We start from the raw sequence: 18,784 nt of genomic DNA, 5'->3' as shown, positions 1-18,784 counted from the left end.
TTTCATTTGCAAAAGGATGAATTTCATTTGCAAAAAGGGTGAATTTCATTTGCAAAAGGGTGAAATAGGCTTGAAAAAATATTATTAAAGAAATTATATATTAGTTGAACAGATGAGCGCTGGATGACAGTTATACATAGATGTAAACATAATTCGTTATATATATATATATATATATATATATATATATATATATATATATATATATATATATATATATATATATATATATATATATATATATATATATATATATATATATATATATATATATTTATATATATATATATATATATATATATATATATATATATATATATATATAAATATATATATATATATATATATATATATATATATATATATATGTATGTATGTATGTTTCTAATTTACAAAAGCAATAGATATTTACCTACATAGTAATATATTAAATTATTGATAAACGAAATGAGCCTTAATTACTATAAATTACTATAAACTATCATATAAAATTTTAATATGACGAAAATGTCTATATTTTTAATTCTTACGGCTAATTTTTACTTTATCTATGTACGTAGTTTTTGATATATGTACATACATACATATGTACCTAAACGCATCATAACATTATGGACTCGTTATTAAATAATTATTTAAAAAGCATAATTTTCAACAATAACCATAGAACTAGAGGTTCTGATCGAGAAATCTTGTCTCGAGATTTCTCAAGAAATTTTGATTCTCGTTTCTCGAGAATATTTTATTGTAAAATTACGAGATTCTCATTTCTCGAGAATATTTTATTATGAAAATTCGAGATTCTCGTATCTCGATAAAATATGGGATCAACCGTGTGATTGGTGCTTATTTTTAATCTTACGAAAATCCAAAACGTGTAAAATTTGTAACTCTCAACATTAAATCAATTCTAGAATCGCCAGTATTTAGTATATTCATCAAATCATAGTATTAATAAAGTTTTTTGATTTACTTTTCATTGATGAATAATGAAAATAAATATTAAATTGAAAATTTTCAAAATAACATATGTACATATGTATGTATGTACATGCATTCATACAACACATACATACATTGAAAAAATTATTTCCATGCTAATTATAACATTTGAAAATTACAAGGTTTATCTTAGTTTTGGACAAACCTCCTAAAACTTTTCGGATCGCTTTGAAACTTTGCCATTTTTTTTGGAATAAAAAACGTTTATTTTATCGGAGAGGTTTTGAAAAAACGATGAAAACCATTTCAGAATAATTTGAATTTAATAAAAGGATAAAGGGTATAAAATCATTTACGTCATTGCATTATTTTAAACCAAATTTGAGGGCCATGAATTTATGATACCGCAAAAACCCGTTGAAAAACCTTACATATGTATGTATAACATGTCATGTAAAACAATCAAGAAAAAAAGTAGTTCGAGAAACAGTTGTCAAAAGTCGTTTTGAGAACTCTTTTATCAAAATGACTTGCAGAGCATCTCTAGCCTAGCCTATGAGACGCGGTATTATTTATCTTCGCGGTATTATTAAGGTCTTTGTAATATTTTATACGCATAAAATATTATTAAAGAAATTATACATTAGATGAACAGATGAGCGCTGGATGACAGTTATAGATGTAAACATAATTCGTTATACATATGTATGTATGTTTCGAATTTACAAAAGCGAAAGATATTAATTAGTAAAAATATACCTTATTAAATTATTGATAAACGAAATGAGCCTTAATTACTATAAACTATCATATAGATTTTAATGTGACTATAATAACACTGAGCAACAAAAACGAAAGCATTTAAATTGCAATTACCGCTCGAGTTAGTACGTTTAGATAAAAATAAAAAATATTGAAATAGAAAACCAATTCTTATAAACGAGGTGAAATAAAAAAATTGCCAAATAAATGCAAAATAGCACGGAGAAAAAATCCGTAAAAAAAATATTTTTTTTACTTTTAAAATTCGCTAGACAATTAATTATAAGTATTTTAAAGCAATGCAATATCACAATCAATAGGAAAAACATCTGACTATTGATTCCAATACTCACTTTGAGCACAGCAATACTAGGTTTTGAGTTAAAGACCGCAAAAGCCAAAAAACTGTAAAAATCGCGCATTTTTTTAAACGCTCATATCTCGTAAACAATCACCAACCAGCAAAAATCAATATCATATTCGAATTCAGTGGGTCAAAGTTAGTAAAGATTGGTTAGTCTCCGCTCTGGTAACTAAAAAACGTGATTTGTTGTGGCTCAATGTAATTTTCAACAATAACCATAGAACGGGAGATGTTTAAAATTACTTTAAAAAGCTATTTTTTTCGAGAATTGCCTCTGCGAATCGTAAACGATGTAATAATTTAATTATGGGAAAAGCCGAAAAAAATTATTCGAGCTCCGCGAACGAATTTAAGTATGCGCTTTTTTTTCGTAAACGTATTTCATCATTGAAAAAAAATATAATCTTGAAAACTTTGAGAATCGCTATTAGAAAATATTTTGTTATTATGTATAACTAATACAGTGTTGAGAAAATTGAGAATAGAGTGTGAATTTATCCAATTGATAAAACTGAAATATAACATTTAAAAGAAAAAAAAGTGTGTCCATTTGAAAAAAAACTAAAAGCACTGCGCGAAAGATTCAATCGATCATTTTTCTTTTATATTATTTTGGAGAATATGTAGGTACATATGATTTGTCATCTTACAATTATTTTTTGTGAAAAGGTGCTACACATGTATTTATAAAAGTACGTTTAATATAAAATTCCAGCAAATGTAATATAATATAGCGAAAAAAATTAATAGTATGATTCGTGTTGTTACGAAAAATTGGTAAAACTGAAACGAAAAATAAAGCGGTATAAAGCATATGTATGTAGGTAGAATATTTGTCAGTGCATCGGAAATTCCTATAACGCTCCGTTCGCGGTCGTTCCTTGCAAAACGCAGAGTTTACGTAAGCTTGGCGACCACTTCACCAGCGGGCCGTGTCGGTGGTCGCCCACGCGCCCTGGTCGCCCGGTCGCCGTCGGCCAGTCGATGATCGCCCAGTGCGATGGGCGCCCAATTGACGCAGGGCCCAATTGACGCAGAGTCCGCCAGTCTCGTCGTCCAATTGTCGCAGTGGCGAGTAACACTGATCGCCCAATCGTCCTGGGCGCCCAATCGTCACGTACCGTAGTGTAGTGTAGTGCCGTCCCACTCTCGCTCATTCGGTCACGAACTAGTGAACTAAGGAACGAGGAGTGAGGGAACTAGTTCGACTAGTTCACCTGTGGGAGCGCTCTTACGACCTAGTTCGTTCGCGAACTACACAAGCCTAGTTGTTGACAGGACACGGTTGCTTCAGAACCTGCCTTCACAAGATAGGGAAAGAAGCAACACCAAGCTGCCACCACTGTGAGGCAGCTGACGATGACGCGGAGCACACATTGCTTCACTGTCCTGCGTGGGACGCCCCTAGAGAGGCCCTCAAAGTCGCGATTGGGGAAGAAACGCTGTGGACGGGGATGGTGATGGGTTCGATGCTTCGCGACAAAGGGAGCTGGTCGGCTTGGGAGGCCTTTGCTGCCTCCGTGATCGGGGAGAAGTTGCAGTCCGAAAGGGAAAGGAGACGCCAGGGGCCCGCTTCCGAGTCGTAGGACTCGATAAGAGCACCGCGACCTGAGGTGGGTCTCTGCTGTCTCCTGTGTGAGCGTATTGCGCAAGGCCAGCTGCTGTCTGGTAATGCTTAAGTGTGGGTTCGGCAGCAGCTGAAAGAAAGAGGGGTTTTTAGTGAGTAAGAATCCCACACTCCCCCTGGAATTTGGGCCGGGGGTGCCTATGCAAGGTTTTCCCCTCACGGGAAAAAAAAAAAGTGCGGCGCCCAAGTGTATCATTGGCTGATGTTTGTTCGGGAGCTGCTAGATGTTTGAAGCCTGATATGAATGTACATAGTCGGTCGACATGGCCGTGAAATTGGGTGCCAAGGGAAACGTCAGTTGGCCAGTCGGTGCAGCAGTGCCCTTCTTGAGAGCGTGTGCGTTGCAGTGTTCGAGAAGCGAGATGTCGGTGTGGAGCAGCCTGCGGGCGGCAGCGGGGGCGGCGGGGAGGGCCGCGGGGGCGGGGGTGGGGGCGGCGGCGGCGGGCGGCTCCCGGGCCAAGTTTTCCGTTTCGGCGATTGCTCTCAGCGGGGCACCTGGAAACTCTTTCCGCATCACGCCTTCCAGGTGATTACACAACAAACATACATATCTTGTCACTTTGTAAACTCGCCACATTATTATTATTTATACCGGTCCTAGTGTTTTACTATATCAATGGGTGGGTTTTAAAAGAAATTGGTTATTGTTTAAGGAATTGATCATTTTAAAGAGCTTATAATTTGAGGTTAGGTTAGGTTTAACCCTTTGCCCGCGGCAATAAATATAGCGAACAAGCCCTGTACGCGGCACCTTTTTCACAAATTTGGCAATCGAGTTTTCGACCTTAAATACAGATTTTAATATTTACTCAAGTAACCAGATATGTTAATTAACACAAAGTATTATTTTAAGCAATAAAATACATAATATATCTCGTAGTTATGGATTAATTGTCAAATAATCATTCTTCGTAATTGTATGAAGACGTGACGTCGCTTAAACGAGGTTTCAGTATGGTTCCACAAAAAACTAAATTTTGACTGGTATATATTCATTTTAAGCAAATTGAATAGATGGCATTCAACTCTCAGTAATATATTCAAACAATTTTGAACCTTAAAACAGTTGAAATAGGCGCATATAAGCCTCAAAATCCCGTGCAAAGTTCAGAAATTCTATGTAAGACAGCCGCGCTACAGACTTGTCGCCCAAAGCTTCCATAACGGGCAAACGGTTAAGAATTGATCACTATTAGACAATATGTATATGAATATAATGCGTCAAAAAATTGATCGAATTCGACGAGGATTAACAAAGTTATAAAATTTTATTATTCATTCATATTCACTCATTTCTATAGAAAAAACGAATTTATTCTAACCCGAATCGTCTTTGACCAAGATAATGTGTTGAATACAAAATACACTTAAAAATCAATATCTAACGTTCGATTAATTTAGATAATTTGAACACAGTATAAATCGACTAAGATGATTGGTGATTTCTCATTTCAGATGGCAATGGCACAAATTCAAGGATATGCTGCACTACTACGTGGTTGTCGGTGCTATACCTGCTACTCTAATCATCTTGTACTCAAACATATTTATCGGTCCAGCCGAGCTCACCCCGATACCCGAAAACTACACACCTAAATATTGGGAATATGAAAGGCATCCCATAACGAGATTCATCTATCGTTATATAATGCATAGCGCGCAGCAAGATTACGAGAAATATTTACACTACCTCTACGAAGAAAATGAAAAGGTACTGACAAATAAAAAAAGGAAAGACAGTATCAAATCTTTAATTAAATTTAATAAAATAATTTTATTTTGTATGCATTTTAGGCGCTACTTAGACAACTCGAAGCTCAAATTAAGCTGAAAATGGGTGAACGTGGTGATTACCAGGCATATTATTACAGGCCTGTCACCGCCAAATATATCCGTGCCTTTAAAGAATCGCACGAAGAGACTGTCAATCGTATCGGTGATGATTAAGAATAAATTTTTGCTTTGCATGTGAAATGTTATTCTGTTTATTTTTAATTGCAAGCATCATTTCACATTATTTAATATGTAGATATATGTAATATAATTGATTATTATTGAATTGTTGTTTCATTTTTCTCCTGATTATACATATATGTATTGCACAATAAATAGACAATAGCTTGTTTCATCATTTTTATTAACATATTTAACATTACATTGACCAATTCTATTACCTCAGCATTAGGACCTTGATTCAAAAATTGATTACAGTTTTAACTAAACTACGTAAATTGATATGAATAGCTACCGTTATACTTATTATATATATTTAGAAATATATATAATTTAATCTACATACAAACGAATGTAACAGTTTTTAATGATTATAAGAAATTTAAGCATTTTTATACAACAGACGACACATATATGAGTGGATGTTTTTGTATGAGTTTGTCTGAACTTTTTTTACTTAATCTGTTTTCGTTAGTTAACTTTTATTTTAGTTAAAAATTTTATGCCTATATTTTAATTTGAATAAGAAGAAAAGGGTTATTTTAAATCGAATTCTACATATAAAATTTAGTTTGCCCCATTCATATCTGAATAATAATTTAAAAAAAGTAACTCTTTAATTATTGTAATGCTTATGATAAATCAGATTGTAGTATTTATGTACATTTAGTTTCATTTTTTCTCAATTAAATTTTTTAGCGTAAACAACCTTAGAAATTAGCAATGATGTTCGGTGCTCTTATTGCCTTTAATATTATAGTATGGTGAATATTCGTATAAATGAGGCATTGTTTTCGTGTCTATTTTTTCCGTGTGATTGTTTGTCTGTTGCGCTTTCTGTTTTGAATATTTGAACTCAATTGTAGATATATATATATATATATATATATTTGTTTTTAATTACAAATAATCCATGGAGAGCGAGAAGAACAATTCGCACAAAAAGAAGGGTGCGCAGCCTGTTACATGCTATAGAGATTTTAAGGAACATTAAACTTTCTTTAGTCAAAAGTATAATATTATTATTTTATATATGTATATAATAATTTTTATTGAGTAATTCATCTTGGAATCAATCGTTTAATAAACATGTTTTGCTATGAAAATATACTTATATAATATATAGATATACATATATGTATATATATACATATATGTAATTTGTAAAAAATAGCATATTCTAACCGTATCTACATATGAACATTTTTTTTATATAATATATATGAATGCATAAATTTCAACTCGGGCGAAGCATCTGCTCTTCACCCGTCGTTAGTTCTACATTTAATTATAAAAAAAATAGTTTTTGGGAAGCTTATAAAATCTCTTCAACTCCTAAAACGATCCTTATTACCTTTGAAGACTTCAAATATCAATAGATTTCTTTGACAAGAACATTCCACAGTTGATCTCCGAACATATTCCACCATGGTATACGCTCCTATACATGTATATTATTATATTATGTAGTGTTTTGTTTAATTTAAACTATGACTATTTAAAATCGAAATAATTTTAATTTTATTGCCAAAATATTTTACACTACTCTATACATATCCGATGGACAGTTTTATTTATTAATGTATATATTATTATAACAATTACAATTCCAATTCTGAAATTTGGAAGCATGTCATCGGACGTTGTCGTCGTCCGATGTTAAACACTAAGTGATATTGCATTTCAAAATTGACATGCTACTGACACTTACTAGCTTTCTACTCATATAACAAATGTTTATACATAATTTAATACGTATGTAATCAAAATTTATTTTTTGTCCCGCTCGGCTAAAAGTGCCTGTTTCGCCTCTTTTTTAGCTTTCTTCTTCTCCTCCTTAGCGAGCTGTTTCGCCTGTCTCTCCTCTTCTTTCGCCTCCCGCTTGGCTTCCTTCTTCGCCTCCTTCTCCAACCTTAACTTTAATTTTTCCTCCTTCTTTCGTTCGGCCGTTTCATTCTTTTTATTGTCGTTTTTCTCAGTTTTTTTACTCTTCTCCTCCGTCTTCTTACTTTGCTGATCATCTTCCTTCTTCTTAATTTCTTCCTGGCCTTTCACTTTTAAACTTTGTGCATTGTTTGCCGAAATCGATTCTTTTTCACTATTACTTGTATTATTATTATTGCAAACGCGAGTTTTATTGCTAGAACTATCATCCCTGTCTTGCCGTTGAGGGATGCGATAATTCGACGATTTCTTCATTGGAGTCGTTTCTAATTGGGTTAAGATCTTGTGTGCGCATCTGAAATCAATAAAATATTAATTAAGAAAGTTTTAATTTTTTTTCTATATGTGCAAGTAGTTAAATTTAACCCTATCAAATTTCACAATATAACGCCATCTATTGATTGGATTTTATACTAGTAATAAAATTATTTATATTATAAAATAAATCACTTTGGAATATTAGTATAATATTTTATTTTGTTTTATACAGTTTCGAATAAATTTCACTGTTTTTATGTGAACTGCAAATTAATTGTTTAGACTTCTATCAATAGATGACATTGTATTACAACTGGTTCGTGTACATACTAAAAATTTGTGCGGTGATTCTTGACCAGTATCAAACTTTTTGTAAAATAATAACAGTTTGGGATTGAAATTCTGTGCAGAAGTTTATGTATATGATACGAAGAATCTGCCGTTTAATTCTGAAAGCTTTAAATTTGGCATAAGTCTTAAAAATAAGAGAGTTTTTAAAACAAATAATCATACTAGAACAGATTAAAATAGGCAACAAATTAAATGACCAGTAATTTCATCAATTTCTGTAAGTATATAAAACAGTTTTCGGCCAGTATTTTATTAACAAAATAGTCAGTATCATATTATTAAATGTCAGTATAAAAACGAATGTAACAGTGGGTGTTCCCCAAACCGAAGTCGGGTGTAGTCGCACGTGCAGAATGCATATGTTTGGGAGGTCGCACGTGTATGCATATCCATATGCAACCGACAAGTTTCTTCTACATTTCTTCAAATATGGGAATCACCGTTATCGATCTCTGTCAAGCAAGGATAAATACAAGAATAAAATATCAATGAAAACACTCCTGTGGGAGATTTTTGAAACTGTGTACCATGTATGTATATGGACATGGGGTACTGCGTTTTTTCGTATGTTTAAAAGTATTTAAAAAAAACACGTACCATGTACCACGCAGTGTGTTTTCGCCAGAACAAATAGTAATTCCTGTTGGATGGAATTGTCTATCAACCTTGTGGTAGTACCAACCAACAAGTAATACTAGACATTCGTCAAAATAAAACTTACCATTTAACATTAATACTGACCATTTATGTTTAAATACTGACCTTTTATATTTAAATACTGACAAAAATAGACTAAAATACTTACCAGTAAAATACAAGTCATTAAAATATTATATTATACACATTTTAAAAAGAAATTTACACCTAAACATTAAGAGGGCTGTACACCTGAAATCTTAATTTTGTTGCCGTTCCTTTCTTCGATATATATATTGAGTGAATGCGACAATATATATCAATATATATATTGAGTATATATATTGAGTGAGTGCGACAGTTGCGCTTCGACCAGATAAAACGTATTTTAAATCGACAAAATCGTGGTTTCGTATTCTCCTATTTTCTCCTCCAAAACTGGACCAATTTTAAAAAAAAATTCATCTTCGTTATGAGAAAGATATTTTCTGTGCAACTATGCGCGTATTTCTTTTAAAATCGACCGTTAAATAAGCACGCTGGACTCTTCGTGGTTGTAAAAAAGAGGCATTTAGATTTATAGATGTTTGGCGGCTCCCAGCTCCTATAAAAAATAGCTAATCAAAAAAAAATAAAACGATAGATGCATCCCAATGGTGGACATCCATAGCATATTAAAAAATAATTTCTCTAGTGCCATAATTGAGGAAGGGAGAAGTGTAATACGTTTGTATGGACCAGGCGCTGGTGTCCAGCCCTCCTAAGTGTAATGTATGTATTAACACATTAACACGTAATGTATGAATGATAGAATTTTCAATATACACAAATGCATATCACTACCGAACTAGAATTGAACGTGAAAGAAAGATTAATACAAAATACATCCGATCCTAATGATTACTGCACATTGGAAACAGCGAATTATGTCATATGTATAGTATCCGTGAATAGCTGTATCAAATCTTCATAACGTTACATAATAAAAATTTCAAATTGTGTTTTGTATCATGCCCCAATAAGGGTCTGTCGCTTTACTACTCTGAATAAATTTATTCCATGTATTTGATCTTTACCTTATCCTGGTCGATGTCGAACAAATTGGATTAGTATTGATGGGAAGATATCCTGCAGGAGTGTTGGCCACCGATACGAGGTCTTCTTTCGTTATGCCCACTGGAGTGACTCTTGAATCTTTTCGAATATCTTTAGGATGCGATATTTGGGAAGCACGAAAGTCTCTCTGGAATTCTTTAATCGGAGGTAATCGTCCTATGGGGGTAGATGCGTCGCTAGAATAACCGTGTCCTCTATAATCTTGCAGCCGTAACTGAAAACACCACAGTCAATAATGAAAACCAGCTTAAACAAATAAATTAAATAAAAACCATCAGAATAGATTAGTGGTTAGATTTATAATGCTTTGAATACATTGTTCATGGGTTCAAATCCCACTGGTTTCTGCTGGTCAGACCTTGGATTCAGATCGATCGTTTCCTATCAGAGCCAATTTATCTGATTTTCGTTGAAACGGTTCCAAAAAAATTTGCAACTTTACCCATTTTTTCGCAAACACTCAAGTTTTAAGCAATCTCGAATTTCGCTGAAGGGTCTGGTTCACTGTATCGCAAGTCGAAAGATCGAAAAGCAAATATATATTTAGGGAGGGGCTAGGTCGCTAGGCAAATAAGCTAGGGCGCCGAACGATGCGTCAAAGGCGCTTTAAAATTTAAAATTAGAGCGCCAAAAGCCATTTAAAATTTTAGATTAGAGCGCCAAAGGCGAAAGTTATTTATAAAGGTGTTTAGAAAAAATTGACCGAGGGCACCATCGGGTGTAAAGCCGGCACTGTGTGTACGGACAGGATACAAGAGGAACAGTCTGTTCCTCTTGTTGTCCTGCTCGCGCAAATTAACTAAGGCTGTACGACAATAAAAAGAGAGAATTTTACCGCACGCCACTGATATATGTATATATACTACCCGCTCTTCATATGTATGCATGGTAAACGAACAATAATAAAGATTTCGATTTTTCGACTTTCGATACGGTGACGGCCACCGGTATTTATGTACTTTGTATAATACTCATAATATTTTTATCAAATTTATAATGTTTTTGGCCAGGAAGGCGCATTAGGGTTACCTGTTTGGCCTTCCTGGTATAAATTGAAGATAAAATAAAAATGAAAAGACAATATGTAAAATCCAGAAAATTGGTAAATCTTAAAAAACCGTGGTAAAAGTCCAAAAGTATTTCGGCAAATTCCAGAATATGCTATATCGTGACAACATTTTATTGCAACGGACAAAGAAGAGGTGATTGTCAACTCGTGTAGAGCTGCTATTCACCATAGTCTACAGAATATTTGAAGATTTACAGCTTACCTTCATAGAGTGGTGTTGAGATCTACGTAGAGCACTGGAAGTGGGTTGTCTAAATGCCGTTCGCCTAGGTACAGCACCCAAACATCCTCCTGCACAGTCTCCACCACCGCAAACTCTCCCACATCCTGCAACGCCACCCACACCTATACCTCCACTACTTGACGAGACAGAAGATACTCCTTGAAACAATTCCAATCATCAGCTACGATCGATACCTCCACTATTTTGATCATATCCATAGTTTCACTAGCCTAAATAAATACCTGATAATGACGAGGATCCGCTCGTCATAGAGTATAAACTAGCAGAGTTCGGAACCGAGTGAGCTCCGACCGAGTATGCGCTAGCCGAACCGGCCAGTCCCCATGCTTTTCCCATGGAGTAGGTGCTGGCTGATCCTGGCACCTAATCGACATTTATAATTGCGTAAATTTTCGGCACGTTTGGTATTTTAAATATACATATATGGGGTGTTCGAATGATTAGTACCTGCCAACTCTTGCTCGTTGGAAGAGTTTGCTTCAGGCGTAAGATCTTGGCACGACAGATAACACAGCGTAGAGGTAGCAACCTTTGGCTGACGGCCATTTGAATTGTTTTGACGAAGCATTTTCGACAAACCACTCGATGACCACATGGCGATGTTTGCATCGTTGCTTTGGCATTCACACATATGACACACTGGAAATAAAGTAAAAAGAATAGTAACAATCGATAGAATTTATATAAATTAGGTGAAAAGTTTAATCAGTTTCTATAGAACAAAGTCTTTCAATTTGGTAAATATATAGACGCAAACATTTTATGGAAAATTTTTCTTGAATTGCATGAAAAAATACATTTAATTAAATAGTGATTGACGATTGAGTTAGTTAAGACGTTTTGAATAGATTCGTCTACGCATGCATTAGAGATTCCAATACTGGTACTATCGAAACCGGTTCTAGCGGTTTTTCAGTACTAACCGTAGTACAAAATAGACTACCGGTAGTACCGAAATACAACAATTTCAATTATATGTTGTTTGAATTATTTTCAATTAAAAAAACGGTGTATTGACTAGTTTGTATAGACAAGTCGAAAAATGACTCAACACTACATTCTTTTTGACCTGCCATTCAAAGGAGCTGCTAAGCGTATCATAAATTTAAAATCAAAGATAAAGTATGCCGAGAATATCTTTGCATTTCTGAGACTATTTCCAAAAACATATGAGCTGTTATATTTGAAAGTGGCATTGGCACTTTTTTTTCATTTCGAGAAATATTTTGCAAAACATTAAATATTATGTTTTGCGTTTAACATTACATATTTAAAAATAATGGTGGCTTGTATGTAATATGTTTATTCTGCTTTTCCGGGATTCTGGACATGTGGACAAAATAAGTGATAGCAATTTGTGAATTAAGTCAAACAGAAATAGTGTTTTTGGAACTGAAAATTGAACTTCCGCCACTTTCAAATATAACGGCTCATATATGTAATTAATTAATATTTTATTGCAAATTATTTCAATATTATTGCACTTATTGTTTAAATGAATAACTACTGGAATATACCGATAGTTGTAAAACGGTAGTACCGGTAGTGACAACAGGCGGTAATTTTGGAATCCTTAATTTTTAAATCGATATCATATCTGGTTTTATAATACAGGTTACCTAAAATGTGTTCTCTTTCAGGCATACAGAGCAAACTCAATCTTAAATTTAAATATATATTAGGGGGACCGTAAAGTAATCAAAAAAATATTCAGTGCAATTTTCCTATGCGACGAAGATGATCCTGAACTATACATAGACCATGGACAGTCAATCTTCAACGATAATTCCTCGATGGTTTGACGAGGATTTGATTCCACCATTGACGTCAGGATATCATCATCTAATTTTTGAGCTCTGCTTTTCGTGCGATCTCCTTGATGTCCCTATTCCCATTTTTAAATTGTTTATACCACCGATGACACTTGTTTAGTTTCAGAATATCTCCGTAAGTATCGGTGATTTTTTCCACTGCTCGTTTGCCTTCATTACTTGGTCTAACATAAACAGCATAAAATGACGCAAGTGCTCTTCCTCTATTGGTCTCGACATCCTTCCTCAGGTAGAAAAAAAAATTTAATAGAAACAATAACTTTAAAATAATAACAAAACTTAAGTGTTTACTCGACCATGTCTCGACACAAACTGACTGCGAAAGAGCTCGTTGAAATATTTTGATTACTTCTCGGTCCCTCTATTAATTTTTGCTATTTAAAACTTACTTCTTCTTCCTGACATGTTGCTAATTCGGGTTCGTTTTCCTCTAATTTATTAAGCAGCTTATCCTGAGAAAGAAAAATACGATAATTTTATGAATAGTTTTTAAAATAAATCTTAAGATATTTCTGTATGTTATAAAAAGAAAGCATTAAAATACCGATTTATTATAGATTAATATTAAATGTGCATAGTTTCAATATAGTAGGCATAGACTTGTAGATAGTTAGAAAGCTTAATTGGGTACAAGGACTAACAATTCAAGTCCAACTCGTTGAACTAACAGGATTAGTGACGTTAAACGATTGCACGGGAAAGAGGCGACTAATTATCTAGACCTCTACCGAGCTTCCATTTTAAATTGCTTTTACTAAGCACTCACCTATTTCAGAAATAAAACTACACCATTTGACGTAAGCAATATTACTACATATATGAGTATGTATATATTTTGAAGGCAGAAAACATCACGTGAAGACTTCATCGAGGATGCCTAATTGAATAGTGCACAATCACGATTATTTTGATTGTCGAGTCGTTTGCAAAATAGAGAAATTGGTTGTGCATGATCAACGTCGCTTCTTGCTTTGTAAATAAATGTATATTTATGCTATCAATATGCAATTTTCGAGATTTGTTTCCGAAGGATTTGTAAATTGCTTATGAAACGAGCGCCATGAAAACCAGCGACAAAAAGCAGATGGTTAAGTTTGATATAATAGAATGAGCTGAAACTTCACATACATATGCATGCACATACATATGTACATTAAAAACAAAATTAAAATCTTCATACAATCTATTTTTACAAACCTTTGAAATTTCTTTGCACTCTATTGCGAGTCACCCCGTTTCTTTCATATGAAATATTGTGAAAAATTCAATCAACCGGAAATCGGTTCAAATTCTTAATGACATACATACAATTTTTTTATCGTACTGTACAGTCCAAGTGTATCAATTCGGCACCTATTGCATGTGTTTTTTCTATTATAGTATGTATTGGCAATATAAAATGTGGCGTCAAATCGAAAGTGATAGTTTACTTTTGCAGTTTATTCAATTTTTCTATTTTTATATACTCTTATCTAAAGCTATTTACATTACTATTAAATGGGGGTATTTCATATAATATAGCAATGATAAAATATGCTGGAAATTTCGAAGAAAATCAGTCAACCGAAAGTGATTTCTTTTTATTTATGTATATACAAATTTGTGTATTTGATTTGCTATAACCCCGACAAATTTCTGAAAAGATTTTCAAAAATAAATATGTTCATGTAATTAAATTTTAGTAAACTTTTAAAATTGAAATTATAACCAGCAATATTCAACAGCTCAGTGGTTAGCGTATATTGCTAACAACTGAGGGGTCACGGGCACTGATCTACTGCTGCTGGCCAAACCTATTATAAATGTGATCCCAGGTCGATCGTTTCCTCTCAGACTTTGTCAATTTATCTGATTTAATTGTTGAAATGTTTTTTACCAAATTGGCAACCTACCCTCTTTTGTCATCATTATTTAAATTTAATTTAAAATTTAAATTTATAATAATACATATATATAAATTTATATAAAGTACATATGTACAAAATTGGCTATAAGTGTCACCTTGGGACAATCTAGCAATAACGCCATGGTAAAAATAAAAATTTAAATATTTAAACATAAACATTAATAATTTTTGGGTGTATGCAGTACTGCACAAAATATCCAAAGAGTAATATTTTTACTGGGCAAATTTTATCTTTTAAAGCTAATTATGTATAACAAATGTTTATGTTACAGTCCAAGTATGTATTCATACCAGTGAATTTATGAACATATTTTTTTCTTCGTACACGAACTATTTATTTATTTTATTTAAATAGGCACACATACAGAATAAAATATAAAAAGAAAGTTGTATAATGAGATAAAAAATAATAATAAACATAAATAAAAATATAATATTCCATTTACAGTGAGCACCACATGGTGATATAAAAAAGTAAAATTACAAAAACATCAAGATTTTAAAAACAAGAAAAGAAACAGATAAAGAAAAAGATACAGATAAAGTAAAAAAGAAAAAGAAAGACTATAAGGGTGAAGAAGCAAATCAACCACATATTATTTTCTTCACCTTTGTCCTAAAAATACTAAAAGAGTCACTAAAGAGGTCAGGACAATCATCTAAGCTATCTTAAATACGGCATATACGAACGATTGCACTATTGAAAGAGGTGTTGCTTTGACAAATTGGTGGATAAAAAAGATTTGTGCATCTGGTGAATCGGGCATTAACGTTAAAATTAATCTCACTTAAAACAGATGTGTCAAGAATTGGTTTTAGTAGTGTTAATAGTCAAAAGCTATCATCAAATACACTCATCAGGTATTGTATGAAAATTTTAGCTGTCAAAACATTTGATCTGTTGACACCTTTGAGTATTAAAAAGGGAAATCCCATGGAAACCACATTACAACGTTGCTATAACTCCCGTTTACGTCTATTTTTAAAATATTTTATCTCAGGGTAAGTATAAATATGTACATACAAAGAGGATGGGACATACGATTGAGAATTCTTAAACATATGCCTACTAGTTTATGCATGAAGAAGCTTGTTCGCTATTCAATTTGTTCTTTTGTGTACACAAAAACTGGCCAGATTAGTTAGTGTATGAACAAACGAAATGTACACTTGGACTGTAACATATACAAGGATATACAATATATACATATGTATATATACAAGGATATTCGATTTTTTTTTCTGTGGCACATTTTTACTTTATCTATGTACCTAGTAACAAATTTTGTGATCATGCGAAAATTCATAAATTTATTGTTAGTTTATACAACATAAAATCGTGAAGTTATTGCTTTCAAAATACTATTCATTTATGTTGGATCCTTTTTATATATTTAATATTTAATAATCAGACCTACAGATAAATGAACTCTTTATGCCGAAATGCTGAAAATTTGATACGAACTCGCAACTTCGACTCGAATGTACATATGTACTAGGAAATGAACTGAAATTGCGCCCCACTGTTAGAGAACTAGGTGGGGGTACCCTAGAGCGATTTTAATAAACAATTCACTCGAAATTCAACCGGCAGCATTCTCAGCAATCGAAATCTCTTCATTTTACCTTTAACCGCTCCGGTACACGAACGTGCGAAATCGATTTTTTATCATTTCATTTTATAGAATGAGTATGTGTATCATTCGCAAAATGTGGCGACAATATCAAAAGTGGACCACGTGTACCTAATATAAATTTTGTAACATTTGTTTATGTAAAAAAAAACATTTATATTATTGTTTGCGTTGCGAAATAATGAGAAGTGCTTGCAGTGAGTGTGTGAAGTTAGTTTAATAACAATTTGTCGTTTAATTCAGTGACTGACCGTTTTGTAATTCAGTGCGCCAAATCGATACTCTGTGTAGGCTAAATTGAATTTTTTCTTTATGCCTATGCCAGTTAAAGTTTTTTTTGACAAAATGGTGTTATTTTTTACGGCAGCCGTGTGTCACGTGTCTTCTCTATTATTAGGTGAGGAAAAATTGTATCTTTCTATATTTTTTCGCCGCTATAATTCAACTATAATGATTATAGTTATTGTGCAACGTGATAGATTGGGTAACGCAGTTGCACTAAATTTGACAATTTGATACGAAGTGTAATAATAATAAAAAAAAACATGTCTGTGCGACGATTTGACGATACGAAAGTGCAATTAATTTTGTTAAACCAGATTTTCAATTTGTAAATAAGTTTGGCACATACATACATACATATACAACTCAAATATTGTAAACCGAGCAAATGAAATTGCTCTAGTTTTAATGATATAATTGTACAATTTATTCTATTCAATACAATCCAATTGGGTTTGACCGATTTAAATGTAATTTTGACATTATATTTAATGTGATAAAAGTTTTGAAACATTATTCATGACATGAGAATAAGCTTTCATTTCCGACTATGAAATATTAATTGTGAACAAGCATACATACTAAAATTTACAATTTAAACTGAAAATTGTGATTCGTTTGATTTGTCATGCGTGTCAAATATTAGGCTTTATATGAACCACTGATAAATTTTGCTATACATAAAGGTTTATTTATATTATCCAACACTGCGCGTGAACAGCTTGGCACAACACTGCACGGAAAAGACTAATTCTGGTCATGCTATACAGCACCGCTCCTTTTTACATACCTCTTCTTACTTTTTAGCACGCTCATACTTATTTTGTACGAGTGCAAGGCAATTACGGCTTACATATATGTATATACATTATATTAAAGGCGCAATGTCGTATCGTAGAGTAAATATTGTCTTAACATGACGTTTTCGAATATATTTCGTATAACACTTCCGTTAGTATGCGGCAGCACTCGCCATTATAACGCCAAAAAAAAACAATTCTGCTCGTTGCGTTTCGGTGATGTTTACTGATGTATAATATGAATAGATCGTGTCGGTTGCTGCTGTTTCGGCTACATCACATACACATTACGGAACATATAAGTGTGTCTATACATAATGTACTAAATAATATTTTTCGTAATGCTGTTTATGTGCAGTTGCCGGCTTGAGCTGTATTCGTATAAACGAACCTTAATTCGTTAAAATGCCAATGTCAAAAATAAATGCATAAAAAGTGATTATTTATAAATCAGATGACCTATGTCAAAAATATATTTCCACAGTACTTATTTGATTAAGCACTTCCCAGTCTGCGAAGATTAAAATATCATTGTCACTTTCACTTAAGTAATTCTGTAAACTCTTTAAATTCTGATTTCTCAGACATATTTTGACATTGAACCTTGTAAAGCAAAATTTTAAAGGCAAACAAGAAAGATGAAAGTCATCAAACATGTACACGATGCAGACGATTTAAAACGTCATGGTCATGTAATGTTATACCTATATTTATAAAGTTACCGCAATAGTAAGTAAGTATGTATACCTACGTGTAAGGAAAAAATATGAAATTAATATAATATTTACTCTATAAATATCAATGCAGCATGATTTTTTTAATATTACAAACGAAAAATGTGAATTATTTGAATATGTTTATAAAGGAGTATGCGACTCGCAGTGTTAATTTAATTTACACTCGTGCTCTAAGTAAAAATCGCGGAACAAAGATCTGTTTTGTACTGCAGATCTTTCATCACCGGCAAAATACCGGTAATACCGTGAACTTCTAAATGTTCGAATTCATCCACAGCATGTGTGCGAAGAATCGTCAGTCATGATCTACTAGCCGTGATTTGACGA

The 18,784-nt window shown here is 32.9% G+C and overlaps 2 protein-coding genes across 2 annotated transcripts in view; one reads left to right on the top strand and one right to left on the bottom strand.

The window, feature by feature from the left end:
- Window positions 1–4,009: 4,009 nt before the first annotated feature.
- ND-SGDH (NADH dehydrogenase (ubiquinone) SGDH subunit) lies at window positions 4,010–5,818 on the top strand. The gene is made up of 3 exons (XM_077439714.1): window positions 4,010–4,221; window positions 5,151–5,406; window positions 5,490–5,818. The coding sequence occupies exons 1-3, from the start codon at window positions 4,058–4,060 to the stop codon at window positions 5,640–5,642; spliced, it is 573 nt and encodes a 190-aa protein (XP_077295840.1). The 5' UTR covers window positions 4,010–4,057; the 3' UTR covers window positions 5,643–5,818.
- Window positions 5,819–7,418: 1,600 nt separating this feature from the next.
- Window positions 7,419–18,784, bottom strand: part of LOC143917709 (uncharacterized) — a 50,442-nt gene continuing 39,076 nt past the window's right edge. Inside the window, exons 2-7 of the mRNA XM_077439288.1 lie at window positions 13,488–13,550; window positions 11,714–11,905; window positions 11,488–11,629; window positions 11,225–11,403; window positions 9,914–10,167; window positions 7,419–7,887 (exon numbers count right to left, since the gene is read on the bottom strand). Of these exons, the coding sequence (XP_077295414.1) occupies window positions 7,419–7,887; window positions 9,914–10,167; window positions 11,225–11,403; window positions 11,488–11,629; window positions 11,714–11,905; window positions 13,488–13,550 (1,299 nt within the window). The remainder of the gene's footprint in view (window positions 7,888–9,913; window positions 10,168–11,224; window positions 11,404–11,487; window positions 11,630–11,713; window positions 11,906–13,487; window positions 13,551–18,784) is intronic.

Source organism: Arctopsyche grandis, chromosome 10 (assembly GCF_051622035.1).
Source record: "Arctopsyche grandis isolate Sample6627 chromosome 10, ASM5162203v2, whole genome shotgun sequence".
Lineage (NCBI taxonomy): Eukaryota > Metazoa > Arthropoda > Insecta > Trichoptera > Hydropsychidae > Arctopsyche > Arctopsyche grandis.
Note: the sequence above shows the minus strand (reverse complement) of the source record. Positions and strands in the feature narration are given on the sequence as shown.